This window comes from Euprymna scolopes, chromosome 6 (genome assembly GCF_053919585.1).
Source record: "Euprymna scolopes isolate OS-2025 chromosome 6, ASM5391958v1, whole genome shotgun sequence".
Taxonomy (NCBI): Eukaryota; Metazoa; Mollusca; class Cephalopoda; order Sepiida; family Sepiolidae; genus Euprymna; species Euprymna scolopes.
This window is the reverse complement of record NC_136487.1, coordinates 134,694,912-134,720,182: the sequence shown is the minus strand read 5'-3', so window position 1 is coordinate 134,720,182 and position 25,271 is coordinate 134,694,912. Positions and strand designations below refer to the sequence as shown.

At 34.4% G+C, this 25,271-nt stretch overlaps 1 protein-coding gene across 1 annotated transcript in view; it reads right to left on the bottom strand.

Moving 5' to 3' along the window:
- Positions 1-25,271, bottom strand: part of LOC145277960 (guanylate cyclase soluble subunit alpha-2-like) — a 580,255-nt gene that overhangs the window by 211,368 nt on the left and 343,616 nt on the right. The window contains exon 3 of the mRNA XM_080130085.1: positions 6,177-6,298. Coding sequence (XP_079986211.1) covers positions 6,177-6,298 — 122 coding nt within the window. The remainder of the gene's footprint in view (positions 1-6,176; positions 6,299-25,271) is intronic.

Here is a 25,271-nt window from a genome sequence, read left to right as displayed (position 1 = left end):
ATTAAAAAAGAAAATACAACTTTGTTATATATGACTTATGGACTTTCCTTCATCCTACAAAGATCTAGCTAATTTGCATATTCTTTAAAACATTAATTTTGATTAATTCCCTATAAGGTTTTACGGGTTTCTTATGAGATGATCATCTTTATTTTACTATAATGTGTGATTATATTCATGCAGATATTCTATGTGATTTATATTTGCGTAATATTTGCGTAAAATAGTTATAGTAAGCACAAACCTCTTTCTATATATATTTATGTACGCGTATATATATTTGTTTAAAAATATTTGTCTATCAAACTTCTCTGTCGGTTTTGGTCTACAGACAGGAAACTTAATATATAGGGTGTTCGAACCTATGTGAAAGATAGGTTTTTAGCAGGGGAAAATCGTTGCAAATCTAAAAAAACTGAATTTGCCAGGTGAAGGTCGAACGATGAGGTTACAAAAATACATGCGTAAGGTAATAACATTTGGTTCATGTTTTAATGTTTAGCCTTGCAGAAAACATGTCTTCATAGGTGACGCATTAACATTAAAGAAAAAAGTCAATCGTAAGCCAAAAGTTTTGGTTTCGATTCTCGATGGTGACGCACGAGTCATTTTTATTTTTTTACTTTTTAAATCATTACTATATAATGGTCCAAAATAATATAATAATAACTACGAAATTTGCATCAATAAAAATGTCATATTTAAGTGTATTTTACGACTGGGCAACGCCAGGACACCTGCTTATATATATATATATATATATATATATATATATATATATATATATATATATATTATATATATACTCCTAAAATCTTTTGAAAATAATTTCTGACCAGGACGCTTCACAGAACGTCTGAAACGCGCGTAAAAACGATTTCAGTGACTTAAAAACATTATCACAATGATCCAAACATAATTCTCAATGAAAAACCAAGACACGGAATAATAAAATAATGTTAAAAAATACACATTGTTGGTGACTACTCCCTTATTTAAATATATATATATATATATATATATATATATATATATATATATATATATATATATACCAAGTTATAGGCGAATGCGAGAGATAACTCATAAATTTGACGAGGTTAATAAAACTGACCTATAAAAGAATAGCAAGATATATTTTTACTAATATAAACAAATTTACAAGGTTGTGACACTGGACATGCTAATGTCTTGTACAGATGTTTGGTTAAAACCAAAAACCTGTCCTGTGTGGCGACCATTTAAATTGGTTTATATACATACATACATACATACATATATATATATATATATATATATATATATATATATATATATATATATTGATTATACAAATAATATATTTCAAGGTACGAGAATCATTTCAAAAGTAAAGAATCCTATATTTCAACTCAAAATTTAAAGAGCCATGAAGACAGAAGTATTACCATTTTAACGAGCGACCTTTTAAGCTCCATCATTTATTTCCTTACATAATAACTATCATTCTCAATGTACTTTGCCAGCAATGAGGGATTGATGAACATCGACGTTTAGACGTTTAGGCGCTTTGACGTACGAGGGTTCTTCCAAATGTAAAGCCTCGTATTTTTTTATTAAAAAATTGAAGATCTACGAAAATGGGAGCATAATCATTAAATCGATCGACCTTATATGCTCCAGAATTTATTTTTTCATATAGTCACCACCATTTCTATGTAATTTTTTATGGGAATAAAATAACGCATCTTTGCCAATAATATATGTTATCTTCTTAGAGTCTCACAGCGTCAATATCTGCAACAGAGGGATGACTTTTTGAGATCCTTAATGCATAAGTTCAGTTTTCATAACAATGCAACTTGCGATTCCCATCGATCTTTACAGGCGAAATAAAAAAAAATAGGAGTCATTACTCTTGGAATCCCTCGTATATAACCGTTATACTATTGATCATACAGTGTAACCTGGATATAATAAAACTTATTCTCCGGTTCTTATAAATCTCTTATATCCGGGTTTCACTAATATCCGTGGGTTCTTATATTCGGGTTACACTGTGCATTAACACAGGCTCTAAATTGGGACCAGAGAAAATCTCTCTTATATCCGTTTTTATTATATTCGGGTCTCTTATATCCAGGTTTCCCTGTATTATATAACAAACCTAATAAAATCTTCTCACAGAAGAGACGTTGCGAGCCTATCCTTGTTTTATCGTTATTTCCATGGCAGGTGCTCGTCTGAACTCCAATCTCTGGTCCCCCCTTGCCAATCTTTCACAAAAAACACCTGTCTAGCTGAATCCACTGTGAAAAATTTCCCCCACTCTTTATCTGTGCCCAAATCAAAACGTGGATTCCATGAACAAAGCTTCTTTCTTAGAACTGCACGCCTGTGGAACTCTGTTCCGTCTGCCTGCTTCCCACTTAACTACAACTTGGATGTCTTCAAGTCCAACGTTAAAAAATTCATAATGAACCGCCCCCTTAAGTAAACACTTCATCAAATCTTCACACTAACGTAATATACTTGCAATAACCCTTATCCCTGAGTGGCTTCCGGGCCTTGATAAGTGGTGATCACTGTGTAAAAAGAAGAAAAAAAAAGGGTTTTCAGCTTTCAGAACAATATTATGCACCGTTAAACGTATTTGGGTATGAAACACTTGTTTGTAAAAAAAAAAGAAGAGACAAATTGTAAAAAAAATAAAAATACTTTTTATATTTTGAATTCATGTTGTCGTTTTTTTTAAACCTGTAAACAATTTCTACAGTTAAAATGAAATTTGTTGAGGGTTAAGCGAGATACAAATTCATGTATTGCCGTGTAAAAAAAAAATCGGAAAAGAAAAAAATATAATTTTCAGTGGTGCAAGGATTTGCTGTTGTCAAACTACCGCCTTAGTAATATGTACTCTGCCTATACCTTTTCATAACCTAATCACATATTTCTATGTGCATGCGAAACAGAATAATTTGAAACTAGCGGAACCTCTGGGAATTCCACAATACTCATTCATATGTAATATATTGATGTTGGAGACGCTCTGATATTATTGTAGCTCTTTTGTTAAAATTGGAAAAGTATTTATCTAAGTTAGCAAGGACGCCCGACGTTGCCCGGTTGTAAAGTACGCTTAAATATGATATTCTAATTCTTGCATATTTCGTATATATTATTATAGAGTTAATGTTCTATCAATTTTTATATATGATAGAGTTTCGATTTCAAAAATAAAGGTATATCTAAATCTGCGATTTACTTCCAATCGAAACTGAAAACAAAACTTATGAAGAATTCTTGGTAAAACTTTTTTATTAAAAAATAGATTACTAAGGTGCCATCAGCTGAAATCAAACCCGAGTAGATTATTGGAGTGCCATTAGCTATGATCAAAACCGAAACCAAAACTTATGAGGAATTCTTGGTAAAAGTATTCATAAAAATAGATGACTTTAGTGCCATCAGCTATAATCGAAACCGAAACCAAAATTCTGAATAATTCTTGGTAATTCTTTGTAAAATTATTTATTCCAAGAAATGAAAGTACATAACAATTAAACGACTCGGATGTAAGCGTGACACAGAAAATAACACGCTATCGTATTAATATATAGATAACATCGAAATCTTTTAAAGAGTTTTTTCTATGATGGAGTACTGTTGTCACGTCTGGGCAGGAGCTACTAAAAGCATCTTATCCTGCCTTGACAAAGTTCAAAATAGATTTTGTTACCTACTAGGTGATGCCCTTCTCTCTCCCCCTACAACCTTATTCCCACAAAAAAGACGTTGACTCTTTCTTTGCCCTATCGTTATTTTCATGGCAAGTGCTCGTCTGAGCTCCAATTTATTGTCCTCCTTGCCAAATCTTCAGGAAAAACACTCGTCTACCTGAAACCACTATCAATAATTTCCCCCACTATTTACCTGTGCCTAAACCTAAATGTAGCTTTCATGAACAACGCTTCATTCTAAGAACTCCACGTCTGTGGAACTCTCTTCCGTTTGTCTGCTTTCCAGCTCTACAATTTGATTGCCTTCAAGTCCAACGTAAACAAGTTTTTGATGAGCCCCCCCCCCCCTCTTAAGTAATCCAATTTACAAAATTTCCACTACTAACGATTACTACGATTATGTTCCATTGACTAACGTATACAAATTAACCATTATCCATGAGTGGCTTCCGGGCCTTGACAAGTTGTGACTACTTTGTAAAAAAACAAAACAAACTTCCGGGGGAAGAAAAGATGAGGGAAATCGAATGCGCTTCAAGATGGGAATCTCCTCAATGTCTTTGTAGATCCATTAGTTGTTCTGCCTGGTCCAGATTTCTTTTCATCAGGGTAGAAATGTTTTATCTAGGATGACCCCCTGCTTGAGCTTGTTTAGTAAAACCGTTCCTTGACCTTCCTGAATCCTGTGAGGTATTCTTAATGCGCATGCGGTAAGACTTGTACGAGTAACCAACGTTCTTTATCATTTGGCAAGTCACGGAATTATAACAGTCCATATCAGCGGCAATATTGGCGTTCTCTGGCACTCGGATTTTTCTGCAGCACCATGTTTTATACGTTTAAAGATAAGGTATTGTACGAGGTGCCTTCAATAAGTTTCCAGACTGTTTTGCCGGCATTTAAAATTGTTGTAGACTCTTGAAAATTCAATATGTGATTGCTATATATCTTATAAGATGACTGACCAAGTTTTATGATTCCTGGTTCAAATGAACAGCTGCAGCAGGAATTGGAATACAACTTACTAAAGCCTGATTGCCACAGCTGATAGATTTCCAAAGTGCAATTAGGACGTGAGGTCATATTAGAAAACGATTTTTTTTACATAGGCGTCACCACTGATCAAGGCCGATAGGCCACTCAAGGATAAGGGTTAAAGAGTGTAGAGTAGTCAAAAGGACAATATAGTAATCGATAGTAATGGAAGTTCGGTAAATTTGTTAACTTAAGTGGAACAGCTCATCAGAAACTTGTTCACGTTGGACTTGAAGACAGCCATATTATAGACAGCTGGAAAGCAGGAAAACGGAAGACAATTCCACAGGCATGCAGTTCTAAGAAAGAAGCTTTGATCATGGAATCTATGTTTAGGTTTAGGTACAGATAAAGAGTGGGGGAAATTATTGATAATGTTTTCAGCTAGTCTAGTGTTTCTTGTGAAAGTTTGGCGAGGGGGGGACCATAGATTGAAGCTCAGTCGAACACTTTCCATGAAAATAATGATAAAGCAGATACAAACTCGCAACATCTCTTCTGTGAGATAGAGGTTGCAGCGAAGAGAAAAGGACATCTCCCACCAGGCCACGAAGTCTATTTTGAACCCTATCAAGGCAGGACAAGTCTTTTCTAGCAGCTCCTGCCCATATGTGGCAACAGTATTCCATCCTTGGACGTATCTGGCTCTTATATAGATATTATACGATATGCAATAAAGTTATCTTTTAAACTTAATAAAAATTCCACAAAAAATTATCTTTTAAACTTAAAAATTCCACAAAAACTTATAGAATACTTCAGACTGCTTTTGGACCATCTTGCACGAATCGATCATCGGTTTTTGAGTGGCATAAGAGATTCTGTAAAATATGACGAGAGGTGTGAAAGGAGTAAGGAAGTCAGAACACCAGAGTTGATTAGTCGAATAAAGAATTTCATAGATGAGGATCGTCATATGTCTATAGAGACAATAAGTGCACAGTTTGATGTCAGTGTGGGAACTGTATACACAATTATTCGGGATGAACTGAAGATGCGGAAGATTCCAAGGTTGCTCAGAAAAATCAGAAAAACAAAACATCGTCATAACCAAGATGGGTATCGAGAGAGTTCCTCACTCTCCTTATAATTGAGACCTTGCTCTCTATTACTTTTGGTTATTCCCTAAGCTAATGGAAAATATTTGAGGTTGCCATTATGAGACAATTAAGGAGATGAAAGAATCAATAAAGAGGGCCATAAAAATGCTCACACAAGAAGACTTTCATGGGGCCTTCCAGAAGTTGTTGGAACTGTACATGAATATTGCAGGCGAAATTCCTTAGAATGAGACAATTTTTTCATATGCGTATTCTCAATAAAAGTGTCCATACGAAAAAAATCGGAAACTTATTGAAGACACCTTGTACATGCAGGCATATCTGTCTCAACCCTCTTTTCGAAAATGTTATACAATCTTACCTGAAAGCCGTGCGGTTGCAGATACAATCTTGACGACCAAGTCATCGTCATAATCAACGTATCGGGCTTCCGGGTCGCATGTTGATAAGCCGAATTTCTCCCAATCGATATCGATCTCATCTCTGAAAGACAAACACAAATTATAAAGACATATACGTGTAAAAATTTTTTTTATAATTTTGGCAGAGAATCATATGTATACATAGTACATTAGGAAAATATGTATAGCAATTTATCACACAAAAATCTCTGCGCTTCATTCCCGTAGGGACATGTTAAGCTTAACTATTTGAACTCATATTAGCAGGTGTTTTTCTATGTACGCGCCGTATTTAATTCATCTAGCATATAAATCAGATTAGTTGTTATTCCTGCTCACGGATTTCTCTTTCCATTAGCCCGTGGCAGGTTTTCTCTCAGACAAATGTTCAGTTGACTTATACGTCTTTGTCTTTCTTTCTGTTTTGAAGACGCGTGACTCATCCTTTTTGTCTATGTGTGGCAGTAATAGATGGCCTTGTTTTAACACACGCGTATTTGGAGTTCATTTTAAAACTTTTTGTAAGATGTTGGGTAATTTAAATTATTAATTAAATAATCATTTTAGTTTTATTTTATTATCTATAGATTTCTTTTCTTTTCTCCTGTATTGTGATCCTAAAGTAAAGTTTATTGTGTGAATACAGTTGTTCGCATTTTCGCTACTACATTTTAATATGTTTTAAGGGTCATTTATTTGTAGAATGCTAAATTTCCGTTACATACATCTAAACGGTCGTCTTAAATCGTGCATGCAATATATATATATATATATATATATATATATATATATATATATATATATATATGTATATATATATATATATTTATATATATAAGATATGGTATATTTTCGCTTGTCCTCCTTTCCTTATAGGGGAAATGGTTTTCATTATGTTTCATTGTTAAAGTGTTTTCTTTTCATTAAGTCCGACAAAAGTCTGTTTCCTGTGAAAATTTTCAAACGACATAGTGCTTGGATTTGTCCGAACAGTCTTGAAACAGTAACTAACAATGAAATACACTTTTTGTTGCTATAAACACAACCCTTGGTATCTTGGTTTTTTGTTAAAACAAATATATATATATATAACTACTTCATTTATTCGCATAAATTTAATATATGAAAGTATAGATTTATGCGTAAACTTTAAGTATTTACTTCAAAAGTGCTCAATACGTAGGTAGAGCTAGTTAGTAATTTATAAAATATATATGGCGATTAAGCTACACTGAATATTCTGCGTTTCATCCAACTATAGGATTCGTCAGGCTTATGCGCATAATATTCAGTGTAGCTTAATCGCCATATATATTGTATAAATTACTATATATATATATATATATATATATATATATATATATATATATATATAGATAGATAGATAGATAGATAGATAGATAGATATATCACCTTTTTTGCAATTTTCTAAGGTCGTAATCTAAGCTGCTATTGATCAGAATTCTACAAATGAAGGCTTGTTAGAAAGCTAATGACCTGATTCGTGTAATAGGCTTTTTGACATTTGCCCTTATGTCGCACAATTAAGGTATCATCCATCAACCAGAGCCTAATTTTGGCCCATTTCACAGCCATAAAATGTTTCAATCATAGTCATCTGTTTTCCTAGTTTTGCATATGAATCACAAAATATCTGATTACTCTAAACCTCTAGCCTTGATGGAGGGGAGACTAACTTTCTACCATGATTTCAAATGATGTGAAATAACAGCAAGGAGAGACTTGATCCCAAATATTTCACATATGTTATATCTCCCTTCTTTGGTGTTCATGCATAAAGTAAATTTCATAGTGGATAAGTATTATTTGATACTGGAAGTATTCATGGTCGTACTCTATTTCAAAAAGAGGGGAGATATAACATATGAGAAATATTTGGAATCAAGTCTTCCCTTGCTGTTATTCCAGATGATTTGAAACCATAATTTCAGTTACTCTTTAATCAAGGCCAGAGGTTTGGGGGAAATATCATATATTAGGTTGTCCGGAAAATAATGGCCATTTCAGGAAGTCTGTTTTGCAATTGGATTTTATCATAGGATTTTTATTATATTTCAGGTAAACATCAACATGATTATTGATTTATATGTGCTCTTTAATAATTTCTTACTTTTCTTTCAGAAAACGTTTTATGAGCGAATAAGCCCATAATTTGGAATATGAGAAAAGAAGACTTACGATTACTTTTCCTGCATGAGTTTAAGCTTGGTAACAATGCTTCTCAAACAACTGCAAATATCAATAGGGCATGGGGAGAAGGCATCACAAGTGATAGAACAGTACGAAGGTGGTTTCAGAAATTTCGTAGTGTTGATAAGAGCCTTAAAGATGAAGAAGGTAGAGGACGGCCATCTAATCTTGACAATGAACATTTGAGAGCCATTGTTGAGCAAAACCCACGGCAAAGTGTCAGGGAAATGTCTCGGAAACTTGGTGCCAGCAGTTCAACAGTGACGGATCATCTGAAGCAAATTGGCAAGATGAAAAAGCTCGACAAATGGGTCCCACATGATCTCAATGAAAATCAACAAGCTCGAAGTTTTGAAGTGTGTTCGATGCTCTTTTTGCGAAACATTAATGATCCATTTCTTGACCGAATAGTCACCTGTGACGAAAAGTGGATCCTTTATGATAATCGGAAACGATCAGGTCAATGGCTTGATTGTGATGAACCACCCAAACATTTTCCAAAGCCAAAGTTTTACCAACAGAAGATTATGCTGACTGTTTGGTGGTGTGCAATTGGTGTTATTCATTAGAGCTTTCTGGATGCTAATCAGAACATCACGGCAGAGGTTTACTGCAATCAAACCGAAGAAGAACTGCCTCATCATTTACAAAAATTGAGGCCTGCATTAGTGAATAGGCGTGGTCCAATCCTGCTCCACGATAATGCGCGGCATCATGTTGCGAGAATAACACTGCAAAAACTCACAGACTTGGGATACGAAACTTTACCACATCCTCCTTATTCTCCAGACCTTTCACCCACGGACTACCATTTTTTCAAGCATTTAGCCACATTTTTAAGCACCCAAACTTTCAGATATAATGCAGAGGTTGAATCTTTTTTCAAAGATTTCTTAGCATCTAAACCAAAGAATTTTTATCAACGAGGCATAAATGATCTAGTTGATAGATGGCAAAAATGCATGGCTGTTAAAGGATCATACTTTGACTAATTTCAATGTCTAGTGTCACCTATTAGATTAATAACTCCCTTTTCTCTAAAATTGGCCATTATTTTCCGGACAACCTAATATATATATATATATATATATATATATATATATATATATATATATATTGGTTTTTCTTTCTTATGAAATCATTCTTGGAGTTCATATTGCTCTTTGTGCTTCTCGTAAAGTCAGTTCTCTTTATCGCTCTAAACACTTTATCGCATGCAAGGTATTCTTTATCTCTAGAATACTGTCGTAGACACACACACACACACATACACATATATATATATATATATATATATATATATATATAAAATTTTAGTCATTCAATTAATTAAAAAATTTATGGCGTGAAATATTTGAATTTCAAATCAAAAGATTTTTATTATATATATATATATATATATTCTCTCTCTATATATAAAAGAGATAGATAAATAGATAGATAGATAGAGAAAGAGAGAGAGAGAGAGAGAGAGAGAGAGAGAGAGGGACGAAGTATTGACTAATGCTCGCCTTTTACAAATCAAACATACGTACTGACATTCGTTGCCCGTTTTCTTTACTGCATTTAGGCGCAGGTCGGATTGTTTTACTGAAGTAATTGAAAAATAACAATCCACTTGAGGAGAATGCACGAGAACAGAAACCGGATATTTCTCACATGATCTGAATAGGTTCAAATCTTTATTTTTATTATTTTATTTTTCATTTAATTCTTCCATAAAGTAAGTGACACTGCTCGAATTACAAAATCATCATCATCATCATCATCATCATCATCATCATCATCAGTCTTCTCCTTCTCTTCATCCTTATAATCGTTCTCACCATTATGATCACAATTGTCATCATTATTCTTTTTTGTCATCATCATCATCATCATCATCATCATCATCATCATCATCATCATCATCATCATCATCATCGTACTCGTCACCATTATCATCATCTTCATCTTAATTCAATATCGCCAACAGCAGCATTTTGAGAGATAACGGTGGATAAGCAGTTTGCGACATGAACTGAAAACTTGTGTGTGCCACGTTCGAATTTTAGTCCATTCCACCGTAACACTTTTTTTTAAATTAGGGATGTTCGCAACGTTCACGTGGTCCTTTTTAGCTAAGTATCTGAATTCTAATTTTAAAAGATATCACAGGAAACGAATGCCAACAAAATTCATCTAGTTCATGGGAAATGAGCAACTGATGCTCACTATCGTTATCATCATCGCCATCCTCATCATCATCATTATCATCATCAGAAGCAGTATTATAACCATCATTATGATTCCTTGTCATTATTCCCGCCGTTTTAACATCCTTATATGTTACACGCACATTTTCACACAGCGTCTCCCTTTTTGCCATTTCCTCATCAGTTTGTTCAAGTTCGGGGATGGGACATCCTACCAGATGTCAGACATTCACGCACTATCCTATACATTCCAATTGAAAAGCCATTTTAAAATTCGAACCGTATATTTAAGTGGAATTATTTGAATTTCTCTTGCACTTTGTTTACCGGGTTTGTCAGGTAGTTTTGGAAATTATTTTCCGTAAGTCCGATTGATCGTATAATTACTGGAATTAGAGAAATCTTCCTAAGTTTCCAATTTCTTTTCATATCGTCTTCAAATGTTGCTTCATTCTCCTGCTTGTGCTATATCTCTATTTACAATCTTCATGGCCAACTACAACATGCTAACTTATGTACTGACGAACTTTGAAACAAATTTTCTAATGCAACTCAATAAAAACTATCCATCTTACTACAAAAATGCTAGTTTTATTTTGGTGTCTTAAACTCCTTACCCACCCCTCCTTTTGCTGAAGAGGAGACTATATTAAAAAAATCCCCACAATCTTTGCCAATTATTGCCAATGTTTGATGGCAATTTTAATAAAATGAATATCGTTTCCGAAACGATCGTACACTAAATTTGATTTTGTTTGTTCATCTTTTTGAAACTGATTTTTAATTTACAATTATTAATCTTTACAATATATATTAATATAGCTCTAGAATAAATATACCTATTGAGCTTATTATATATCTACATTACTATGAACACTGTTCTTTTAAAGTATTAATAATTAATACATAAAAATAAACTTTGCTCTTTTAGACTCAAGGTTTAATTGTTCCTATATATATATATATATATATATATATATATATATATATATATATATATATATATATATATATATATACTAGCATGAGGTCGAGGCGTTGCCCGGGTGTTTGGAGGTGTATGCTGAACAAAAAAAGAAAAAAACGCTCAATTTTTTTAAACTTTGACCCCTATTATGACCCCTTAAAATTAATTGTTTTGGGTTTAAATCTAGTTATTAAGTTAGATGCATATCCAAGAAACATATGTCTAAAATGTCAAGTGTCTTGTCGGAGGAGTTTGGTAGAGTTCTCAAAGGAAATTCTTGGCCTGAAGACGTAGTTTCCCTTATAACGGGTGATTACAGAAACATGTATGCACATATGTAGCCATCAATGTTTGTATAAATAAATTTCACACACACACACACACACACATATATATATATATATACATATACATACATACTGGTCGAGTGGGAGAACTGCTGACTGTCAACACGACGGTTCTAGGTTCAATCCTTGGCTAGAGAGCGATGCTAGTCTAGCGGCACTGATGAGTTGTGATACAACGAAACAGGACTGTATGTCGATGACTACAAATATATTTTAAGCCCCCCTCTTTGGGTAGAGCACTGTCGTAAATAATCTCACCTGCTACTTAATTGGCTGAAAAATGCGATGCTCGTTGTTTGTTTACAAACAGGCGATTTGAGCACTATAAAAGTGGTGATGGGTGTCCATTTAAATAGGCATTCCGACGAGTTATTTACGGGCGTCGCCTTCATGGTTGAGTGGGAGAACTGCCGAATGTCAACGCCTAGATTCTAGGTTCAATCCTTTGCTAGGGAGCGATGCTAGTCTAGCGACACTGATGAGTTGTGATACAACGAAACAGGACTGTATGTCGATGACTACAAATATATATATATATATATATATATATATATATATATATATGTAGTATTTATATTTTTATGTGCAACGCATGGTTTTAAAATCGCTGAAATAATTTGTAAGGTTTTAAAAGAATAAATACTTTAAGTTCATGTGTTAATTAATTTCCGGCCTAATTTTACTACGTTTTGTAAGGATTCTGCTATTGCCTTAGATATTTGTACATTCCTTTTTCTTTCATATCTAATATTTGATTAAAATACGCATATTTCTATTGCGTTTTCTCGAAGGTTTAACACTTTTGCACTAGAATGCTTCATGTTGCCATTAAATTACTCTGAAAAAGATGATATACCGTAAAATAAAACCCCACTAAGAAAGCAACCTGTTAAATTTTTTTTCTCTTTAGCCCAATATGCTGTACTTTTAAATAGTTCTTTCTCTTTTTCCTTTTCTATTGAAAAATGATAATTTTTTTTCAATCTTTTATGATGCTAACGTGTTCGTTGCGAGAGAAATCGTTAGAAAAACAAATCAAAAACAAATGAAATTTCAAATAATTTAATATAACCAAATACGAAACTACCCACCCCCTCTTTAATTGCTGCAATTTTTTTTATGGTCTAATTAGAAATTGATCACTTGTGGATCTGTTCGATTTTCTAGCGTCGTCGAATATTCATTCAATATTTAATGCCAGCAAAGTGGATTCTTCGATCGTGATAATTACAATAAAATGAGGAAAAATAACCTTGAGGAAATTTGTGACAAAGAAAAACTTTCTCAATGAGAACTATCATAAATTTATAAATAATTATAACCCCCAAAAGGATAGGCATGTTTAAATAGTAGGTCACCTGGAAAATATTTGCGATTCGAACGTTTGTATAATGAAATGCTTTGTTTACCGTTTCTAATGTTTCGCTATTCTCGGTCATTTGTTTCCTCAAGCAACGCTGGCACACGGGTAAGCTAGTTCAATATTTGTAATCATCATCATCATCATCATCATCATCATCATCATCATCATCATCATCATCATCATCTATAAAAAATCTCACCTGCCTGTTTAAATCTATGTATGTATGTATGTATGTATGTATGTATGTATGTATGTATGTATGTCGGCCTAAAACTTTCGACAGAGGCGACGGATTTTCACGAGATCGATATCTCTTTGAAGCTCGACCCTTCGGACGAGAAATATTGAAAAATTGAATAAAAGAATTAATTTCTTCATTTTCAACTGGGCACTTTTTTACAGGGAGGGGTTGCTTTTTCGGCGATATTTTCGAAAGTCATCTCCTCTTTTCGATTGACTAGCCTTAATTTAAAATTTCGCCACTTCTGGTTTGGCGATTGACGCCACAGCAAAGACGTCATTTTTCACTTTCTTTTCCTCTTTCGCGGTACGGGTTCGAATCTGCCATCCTTCTAACACTTTTTTTTTGTTTTTGCTCAAACACACACGTCCAAAGACTCGGCCAACGCCGGGCACTCAGGCTAGTATCGTATGAATACGAATGAATATTATTGGGCTTCCTCGATATTTTTCTAATCGGAATTATTTCTAGAAAGACATCAGGTCCTCAGGGGAGTGATCAAGTGAACTTAATTTTTGTGTAACGAACTGGATTCGAACTTGAAATACCCAGGTCGTAAGTCCGTGACGCAAACCACTTGACCATCGGCAACATTATTTCGTATATATCACTAACAGCTTATCATTCCAAAATTAAGTCACAGTATACTCCACTTTAAGGATTATTATTTAAGCCGTCTTAAGAATAAAGTGAAAATCAGTGAATATTGTTTAATTATGGAGAAAAGCAAATGGACTCTGGTCAATCTCGTTACTCTCGTTTCCCTAATTTTATCATTTAGTCCTCACATTCCATGAGTGATGTTTCTGATAAAGGGGGGGGGAGAATTTCTGATTTCTGGATTGGAATATATCCATGTATCTTTTGTTCGTGATCATGTTTTTTTTTACCTAGAAGTAAAAATACTTTTTTTTATTAGATCCTTATATTAAGTCGCTTATTGCCTTTTTTGAAGCGACCTTTACAAAAAATGACCGAATGATTTTATAAAATAGAATAAAACATGTATTTGCTTTTTAAGATGTTGCAAAGCATAATTAACGTGGTGATTTAATTCGATGAAATTTGGTCCATTTAAGAATTGATTAAAGCATTTCTTATAGAAATTTGCTTTTTATCAGAAAAATCGATAGAAAATATATTTATCAGATGTGGGCGGTTGAGTTTCTATTTAGTGTAACAGGTCAGCCCACTGTGCCCATCTGCACAGAAATCGATTACAGGAAAGAAATAGAGGTTGGAGCAATTTAAATCTAAAGAAGATTCCAAATGAATACATTATTTGATTTCTTGTCAATTAATCGGAATGACTGATCAATTATAGCCTTTTCATTATTGCAATTTTATTTTGAGATATTGATTCACGAAATCTAATGCATAAGCAAATTTGATAAATATATTTAAGGAAAACACACACACACACACACACACACACACACACACATATATATATATATATATATATATATATATATATATATATATACACGAATATTGTTCCAAAAGTAAATCCTCCTAATTTTTAACTCAAAAAGTTGAAGAGCTACGAAGACGGGAGCGGTACCAGTAAAACGAGCATTTTTAATGCACATTTACCAGTGATGAATAATGGCTGTGCATGGGCGTCCGGAGCGCGCTTTGTCATACGAAATTCGTTGCAAAATAAGACTCCTAATTTTTTTTTAACTCAAAAGCTTCAAGGCCTACGAAGACAGGAGTAAAACCATTAAAATCTGGGAGTTTTTCTGTCCCTGAATATATTTTTCTACATAATAATCAACATTCTTAATGCCAGCGATGAACGGCGTCTGCGCACTTCATACGAGGATTGTTTCAAAAGGAAATTCTCTTACTTTCTAACTAAAAAAGTGTAAGAGCTACGAGGACGGGCGTGATATCATTAAAATGAGCAACATTTTATGCTTTAAAATGTATTTTTTCTACATATTCTACACCATTCTGAACGCACGTATACTAACGATGAACGGTTGCTGTGGATGGGCGGTTGGATCGCAGTTTTTGATACGATAGTCATCCCAAAAGTTGAAAAGTTACGCAAGCAGGAGTAGAACCATTCAAACGAGCAACACCTTTTAGATTCCGAATTTATTTTTGCACATTTTATCAATGCACTTTTACCAGCGATGACCAATAGCCATGCATGGGCGTCCGTAGCGCGCGTTTTCATACGAGGATGGTTAAAAAAAGAAGTCTTTTATTTTTTTTAAACTCCAAAAGTTTAAGAACTACGAAATGGGGGGGGGTGATAAAATTAAAACAAACAACCTTTTCTGCTCCAGAATTCATTTTTCTACAGAGTCACCATCATTCTCATTACACTTTCACCAGTATTTCAATAATTCATCTCTGTTTCTGATGCACGCCTATGGAAGGGGGTGCGTTTTTAAAGTCTCACACCATCAACATCTGCACAAGAAAAAATGAAAATTGCAGATCTTGAATGGATCAATCCAGTCATTAAAAAAATGAACTTTGCAATCCTCTTTACTCCATTAAGGCGGAATAAAAAATTGGAGACATTACTTTTGAAACATCCATCGTTTATATATATATATATATATATATATATATATATATATATATATATATATATATATATATATATTAGCATGGGTGCCCGGCGTTGCCCGGGTGTTTGGAGATGTATGCTGAGCAAAAAAAAAAATGGTCAATTTATTTTACTTTGACCTCTGATATGACCCCTTAACATTTACTGCTTTGGGCTCAAATCAAGTTATAAAGTTAGATCCATGTCCAAGGAATCTATATCTAAAATTTCAAGTGTTAAGACCCCAAATTGTCGGAGGAGTTTGGTCGTTGAACTTTGACCCCTTAACAGCCAACTTTCTGGCCGAAAACCGATCACATAGATTTTCCCAAATCTCAGTACCCTGTATTTAGAGTCTGTAGACTAAAAATTGATAGAGTTTTTGCGTAGGGAAATGTACACAGACAGACAGACACGCACACAGACACAGACATGTTAACTTTTATATATATACCACTGAGTAAACTCGCCTGGCGGGTAGGCGACAAGCCGGTACTCCACATAATGGTGTACCGGCAACTTGCTGCAGTATGTCTTCCTGAAGCTGCATGTCAGGCACGTTTGCTGCAGCGAATGGTGACATCTGAATGTATTCGACACGAAGTTTCGGCCCGTGGATCACCTAAAACACTTCGTAGCTGGAGCTGTCTCAGTCCTAATGAGCAAAATTCTAGAGTTCAACATGGAATTTCTGAAGAAGATCTAAGGATGAGTAAAAATGTTGTGAGAATATCACTCAAGGTAAGAACAGTAATTCGAATTATTCAAATGATACAAATAATCAATAATTATTCAAAATATTCAGAAACATTTGTTATAATGGGAACTGAACTTTCACGAAATCTTCGACCCCTTTTTTGGCCTATTATTATTGTATGAAACGAAATCTAGATATAATACCCATTGTCTACCTCTCGTCCAGTAGCTATGTTTCAAAGTCCATAATAAGCGATAAACTATTACATATAAGTATATAAACATATATGTATTCTAGTGATATCTACCTACTACTACTACTACTACTACTACTACTACTACTACAAATAATGGCTATGTCCAGTCTTGTCCGACTATGGATACCCACTGAAGGATGCCTGCCCATGAAATTATTGTGGCAAGAGTTGCGCAATCTCCAACCACACATCTGTTTTAATTCCAGTTGCAAGTATATTTAAGTTCAGGACGACTGGAAACAATACCGAGAAAAGTGGTGGGCACATACACGTATAAAATAATAATTCTGATTTCGTTTATCAACGTCTGGAAAAGGATGGGATTCATTTTCAGAGGATTTCCCTCAATCCCAGCTCCAAACCAGGAGCTTCAAAGATCAAGGGTTTTTCTAAAGATGTTGGTGGGACCTACAATAGCAGAGGTCTGAAGGTCACCTAAAACATCGGGGATTTGTAGTTTTTTCAATTGTCCTTTTTATTATTATTATTATAATTATTATTATTATTATCATTATTATTATCATTATTATTATTATTATCATTATTTTTATTGTTGTTGTTGTTGTTATTATTATTATTATCATTATCATTACCATTATTATTATTATTATCATTATCATTATTATTATTATTATTATTATTATTATTATTATTATGCGGGTGACACAATGATCTTGAAAAATTCATAATGCAGAAACTCATCGCAGCATGAGGCATCACCACAATGCATAATACATGTGGCAACAAAATTGGAAACTAAAAAAAATGTTAGGAGTAACAAGTGCATGGTCGGTCTATACAAACAAACAAACAAACAAACAGATTCTGTGCAGACATATGGATAGAACAGCAAGAACAGAACGAACTGTACCTAAGCAAGCAAGCAGCAGCAACAACAACAACAACAACAACAGAGAGAACCCTCTCAAAAAATAGTAAGTAAAACACATGAACAAAGATTCTAAACAGTTAACTACCTAATGAATCAATGTAGCTAAATAATCCCCACCTCCAAATATATATATATATATATATATATATATATATATATATATATATATATTTATATATATATATATATATATTTATATATATATATATATATATATATATATATATATATATACATATACATATATACGCATGCATGAAAAAGGTAGTGCAATGGGAACTATGAAAACACCTGCACTATGAAAACGCAAACGAATCGAATAGAGTATTGGAAAATGAAAATCACAGAATCTTTTACAACATTCAGCTACATACCGACAAATACATCTAAACAAGTCGATTTGACATAATCTATATATCTATAAAAGTGAAAATGTCTGTGTGTCTGTCTGTCTGTCTGTGTACACTTTTCTATCAAATAACTCTGTCAATTTTCGGTCTAAAGACTCGAGATTTGACATAGGGAATATTGACATTTGGGAAAATTTTAATCGGCTTTCGACCAGAAATTTGGCTGTCAAGGGGTCAAAGTTAAATGATTTGACCTTTGAAAACTCTATCACGCTCCTCCGCCAATTTCGAGTCTAAACATTTAAAATTTTAGATGTAGGTTACTTGGACATGGATCTAACTTTATAATTCGATTTAAGCCCCAAAAATTAAATATAAAGTGGGTTAAATTTGGAGTCAAAGTTAAAAAAGATTTGCCTCTGTTGTCTCTACGAAAATTACTCAGAGAAATTTTGGTCGAAATATTTGAAATGTTACATAAAGTGTATCTACACGTGGGACAAGTTATGGATAGTTCATAAGGCCCGAGCAAAGCCGGGCTGAACTGCTAATAGTCAATAAGAAAAATAAAACCTGCTAAATCGTTGATTTCGCGGTCACAATAAATCACAGAGTGAAAATACAGAGAAAATAGTAAAATCGGTGGAACCTAGTTCTTAGCTTTTGAGATGAACAATGCAGTAATCAAACTACTGTTTTAATCTTGAATGTTATTTTTACAACGTTTTGGTAGATGTAAACTCTGAGCTTCTCGAGGTGTATAAGTCGCCATGTTTGATACTGGGAAAGGTATAACTACAGACTTCCAGGGAACATCCGTGAGTATTGTCAGTGAGAAATAATCGATAATGACCTGTTAAAACTCTCAATTAGTAAAATAATGACTATAAAAATAATAATAATAATCATATGTGGCAAGACAAATGAAACAATCGTGGATTTCATCCGGCAAGAATGGTTGTCTCAGTGCAACCACTTACTCATTTCTTTTTCTTTTTTATTTTTTAAAATTCAATTTTCACCTCAAACAAGGACCAGTGCCACTTTGAAGCAGGGGCTACGATCGGGGATATAAGTTGCAGGGGTATTATGAAGGGAGATGTCTGTTCACATTACACTTGAACTTCTGCATGTCAGTTCAGTTCGGAAAGCAGAATCCCGGAAAAGAGTTCCAAAGTCTAGCAGTTTTGGGGAAGAAACTATTGGAGTAGAAGGCTTTCTTACATCTAGGGATCTCTACTGTGAAGGGGTGGGATTTAGCTGCTTGTCGGGTTTGTCGAGGGTATTCACGTATGGAGGATACAAGTCCTTGTAGTTCGTCAGAGCATTCACCATTAAAGTACTTGTAGAACAGGCAGAGGGATGCAACATTTCGTCGCTGGGACAGAAGCTGAAACCTAGATGACAGTTCAGGACCTATCAGATTGGCGACTCTCTTTTGAACCCTGTCCAGGACACGTAGCAGATGCACCAGCCCAAATGTGACAACAGTACTCCATACATGGGCGAATGGTGGTCTTATAGAGATACAGGATACTTTCAGGCGTAAGTAGTTTTCTAGTACGGTAGAGAGAGCTTAGCTTCTTTGCAGCAGCACTGGCAATGCTCTCAATGTATCTATTTCAGTTCATGTTCCCTGTAAACGTTAGGCCGACGAGTTTAAAGGAAGTACTTTCGGGTAATATGTTCTTCGCCATTGCTATTTGTGGTAGGTAAGGTTTCTTGCAATTATTGAAAGAAACAAGCTTAGTCTTGGCACCATTGAATGTGACCATCCATTTTTAACCTCATTCCACTACAGATTGAAAGTCATCCTCTAGTGTTCCTGTCATTTCTTTAGATATGTGTTCATTTGTTTTCCCCTCGTGCCTGTTATAGAGAGTGGTGTCATCAGCAAATATACCCATCTCAGAAACAATTTTATCAGGGAGGTTATTTATGAATATCAGGAATAATAAAGGTCCAAGGATAGACCCCTTGATATAATTGTTTGAGTGCTTGCTCATTATATTAGAGACCAGGGTTCAGTCCTACGTCAAGTCATACCTAAGACTAAAAAAATGGTATATACTTTTTAAGGTCCGCAGACTTATATTAGAATCATATCTAAAGGAGTAGCTCAATGAATAAAAGGGCACTCTCTTCTTTTCAAACTATATGATACTAAAAGGGAGTCTTCGGGTCGCTCCCAATTATACTCGTTTATTCTTTATTTACTTGCCTAATAAGAACAGAGTTATACACATGCACATTTTTAATGTAAGGAAACTCGAAAAGAAAAAAATTGGGAACGCTGGATTGTTGGAAAAAAAATTGCCTCTGTTGAGAAAAATTTCTCACTCACTAACTGGGGAAAAATGTAGTGACAGATAAATATAAGAACAATCGGATTTAAATTTTATTTATCGTGGGTCGATGGGTAGAACTGCCGATTTCAACGCGATGGTACTAGGTTCAACGTTTGGCTTGGTAGAGGTGCTTGTCTAGCCGCACTGATGAGTTGTGATACAACGAAACATGACTGTATGTCGATGGCTACAAATATATTTTAAGCCCCCCTCTTTGGGTAGAGCACTGTCGTAAATTATCTCACCCGCTACTTGATTGGCTGAAAATTTCGAGGCCCGCTTTGTTTGTAAAAAAGCGGTATGAGCACTATAAAAGTGGTCGACAAATGTTTGTTTAAAATAGACATTTGTCGAGGTATTTGCGGGCACTGCTCCCGTGGGTCGATTTGTAGAACTGCTAACTGTCAACGCGATAGTTCTAGGTTCAATCTTCGGCTTGGGAGAGGTGCTAGTCTAGCCGCACTGATGATTTATAATACAACGAAACAATACTGTATATGCATGACTACAAATATATACATATATAAATATAAATATATATATATATATATTTATATATATATATATATATATATAGAGAGAGAGAGAGATAGAGAGAGAGAGAGAGGGAGAGGGAGAGAGAATGAAAGGGCGAGAGATTAATAATTGGGAAATCATCAATCAAGTTTTCATAGGAGGGAACAAAGAAGCATGTTTATATGTACAATCGTTTCGGAAATATTTACGAATTAAACCTATCAAGAAATAAGTAAAATATTTCTGGATATTGTCTCCTCCTCATCAGCATAAATAGAAGGGGAGGAGGATATATATATATATATATATATATATATATATATATATATATATATATATATATATATATATATATATACACTATTGTATAAAAGTTACGGCTGAGCTTATCTTTTGCAATATTTACACAAAGGTAATTTATAAATCTGGCAGTGTTCTATGTTTTGTACAGAAATTCATCCAATAATTATCGAAAAAATCCGACCCTAAAATGTTTCTTTTACTTATAGATAAAAAAGAATAATTTTCATGGGGGAATTTTTATACATTAAACCGGCAAGAAAGATTATAAAATTTTTGCAAATGATTTCTTAAGAAAATAACAAACAATTGTTGACATCTGGAGATATAGCTTAGTAGTACAGTATTCAACAACAGATAGAATGATCTCCTGTTCAAGTCCCGGTGTACCGCACCATTTTATTTTAATTTCTTCTTGTTAATGAGGTCAGTTTGGGATATAAGAAGAGGTATCATTTAAAATCGCCGTAAATCATTTTTTCGTTTGCATATTTTAACACTAAACATTAATCGGAAGTGAACTTTTCCAGAGCATTTTTCGTCAACTGACGTAGTATTGTAAAGAAACACAGACAGAATTTGATGAACGACATTATCATTATTATTTTTCATTTCTTTTTTTGCGAATTAGTCCCCGGGAATAATTACTCCTCCTTATTTATAATAATCAATACAGGATTGATTCTGTAGTAGCTCATACGGAATCTGCATGAATTAAAACACCATTTTTAAGCTAGTATGTGAATATAAGTTTAATTAGTACATTATTTTTATCGTTCAAAACTTCCAGTATGTACTGATCGTGATCGAAATTTGACGTGAAATTAAAACTGCAGAAGACATAAAATTGAAATAAAGATCAAGGGTCAAAAGCGAAAAACTAAAAATTACTTTGAAAAGAGCGAAATTAATTTTCGATAATCTTGTTAATCTCTCCTCAGTCTCTTTTCAAATAAGCAAACGCAAGTGTAAATAAAACATTAAAAATACATTCTGCAGTCGTTTCATTAATGAAAGAATTCAGTTGGCTTTGGAGAAATGTGTAATATTGAATCATAAGATATATACGAGGGGCGTGCAATAAGTAATGCCCCTAACACACTTCCCATAGAAGTAGAGTAACGAAACTTGGCACAGTTATTAGTCTTTCTCTACGTAGGAACCACCCAGAGTTATGCATTTCTCCCATCGTTTGATGCAGCTCGGGAGATTGTTTTGTAGAACACCCCAGATTGGTCCTCCAACCACGACATGACTTCAGAAATCAAGGCTGCATCATCTGGAAAACGCTTTCCTTTAAAAAACACCTTCATGGCTGGGAAGAGGTGAAAGTTAGAGAAGCAAGGTCAGGAAATTAGGGGGATGGGTGAGGATTTCATAAGCAGACGCCCGTGCTTCTGATCTGGCGACATGCGAGTTGTGGACCGGAGCGTTGTCCTGCAGGAGGAGAGTACCTTTGCTCATCTTGCCCCGCCTCTTGATTTTGATAGCTTCCCTTAATTTCCTCAAAAGTGAAGCATAATAGGCTCCTATAATTGTGGTATCCTTTGCCAGGAAATCTGTCATCACTACTTCGTCCTGGTCCCAGAAGACTGTGAGCATGACCTTACCAGCAGAAGGCTGAACTCTTGCCTTCTTTAGAGGTAGTGAGTCCAAGTGCTTCCACTGCATTGACTGGACTTTGGTCTCTGGATCATAGTGATGGACCCAGGTTTTATCCTGTTAAATCAGTCTTTTAAAACACTTTGACTCATCTTCTTAGCACATCTGCAAATTCATCCTCGAGCTTTCGACGCGTTCTCGCTTCTGGAATGGTGTGAGCAACCTGGGACTCCATCTAGCAGGCACCTTATGCATATGCAAATGATCATGAATGATAGTTTCTACAGACCCTGTACTAATCTTGACATCTTGGGCTATTTCGCGAATAGTAATGCGCCGATCTTCCAAAATGGCAGCTTCAACTTGACGGACAGATGCCTCATCAATGGCAGAAGGGGGCGACCAGGTCTGGGAGCTGTTTCCACAGACTTCCGGCCATGTTTAAATTACGCTCTAGCGTTTTACAAGGTCATATGATGGGGCATTATCACCCGAAGTTTCTTTCATTTCATCAAAAGTCTCCTGTGGTGTGCATCCTTTCAAATCTAAAAACCGGATCACTGCTCGACATTCAACAGGCTCCATTTCATACCTGACTCAGTTCACACACTTGTAAAACAGAAACCACAATTAGTTCAGAGCTATAATTGGCAACATACCCCGTAGAGATATAAATCATTGTACATGCAAAATTTCAGATCGATCAGACAACTGAAAGTGGGTCAGGGGTATTACTTATTGCACGCCTCTCGTATAATAACATGAACTTTTAAAGTTAATTGACGATACGAAAAATAAATGAACGATATTTAATGACGGTAGACCGGTTCTAAACACGCCGGAGAGAATCGTTTTTACCTCTACTTCAGAAAATATCTTAGTATGCAAATATGCCAAATCAGATGACTTTAATTAAACATTCGAATATCTGTGTAAGTTATATATAAAAATAAAAAAATAATATGTAATAAAATAAAATAAAAAATTAACTGTACTGTAATAACGACATTCAGAAAACGAAAAAAAAAAATCGATTTAAAAAATAACTATGGTATATTTATGATTGTTCACACACGATTTATTTAGGAAAGTTACACGCTATTTAACTCCTTTTGGAACACTCCAGTGTTTGTTTAGCAAAATATTTTATCCTCCCTAATTTTCGTTCAAAAATGTTTTCTTTCTTTTTTTCTATCTTATCGTTTTTCGTAATTCATTACTGTATCATAACAATTAAATAGTGATCACTGGTTAGCTTTGAAATTCAATATTGAAAATTTCCAATTTCGATATTTTAATGATGTTGCACCAACTCAAGTATTAGTCGAGAAAAGGAGTCGTTTCTGAGAATTTACATTGAAGTAAAATAAATAATAAAAATAGATAGACTTATAAACGAAAAGAAAAAGGTAGACATATTGAAAGAGGGTGAGAGCTAGCGAAAGTGATAGATACCTTAAAACTATATACACATAAGAGTGAAACGTAGAAATTTAATACGTTAGGTGGCTATTTGTTTGCAACTCCATTCCTCTCCGAAAGCAAACTTAAACAAAAGGTCAGTTTAATTATAATGAAAATTTATTACTCAAAAAGAAGAAAAAAAAAGAAATTGAAGACTGTGGACAAGAATAAAAATGGTCTCATTTCTTTAAAAAGATAACTGAAGACGTAGCAATTTTCAAGATGGCATCATTTTTCAAGATGGCATCATTTTTCATGATGGCGTCATTGTTCAAGATGGCGTCATTTTTCAAAATGGCGTCCAGCTATGAAATCTTTTTTTTTTTTTTACAAGATAGTCACCACTTATCAAGGCCCGGAAGCCACTCAGGGATAAGGGTTTTTGCGTGTACAGTAATCAATGGGATAGTATCGTAGTAATAGTTAGTATTGGAGATTTGATAAAGTGTCTTACTTAAGGGGGCGGTTGATCAGGAATTTGTTTATGTTGGACTTGAAGACATCCAGCTTGTAGCTAGGTGGGAAACAGGCAAACGGAAGAGAGTTCTACAGGCGTGCAGTTCTAAGAAAGAAGCTTTGTTCATGGAATCTACGTTTTGGTTTTGGCACAGCTAAAGAGTAGGGAACATTTTTGACAGTGGTTTCAGCTAGACGGGTATTTATCTTGAAAGATTAGCGAGGGGGGACCAGAGATTGGAGCTCAGACGAGCACTTGCCATAGAAGTAATGATAAAACA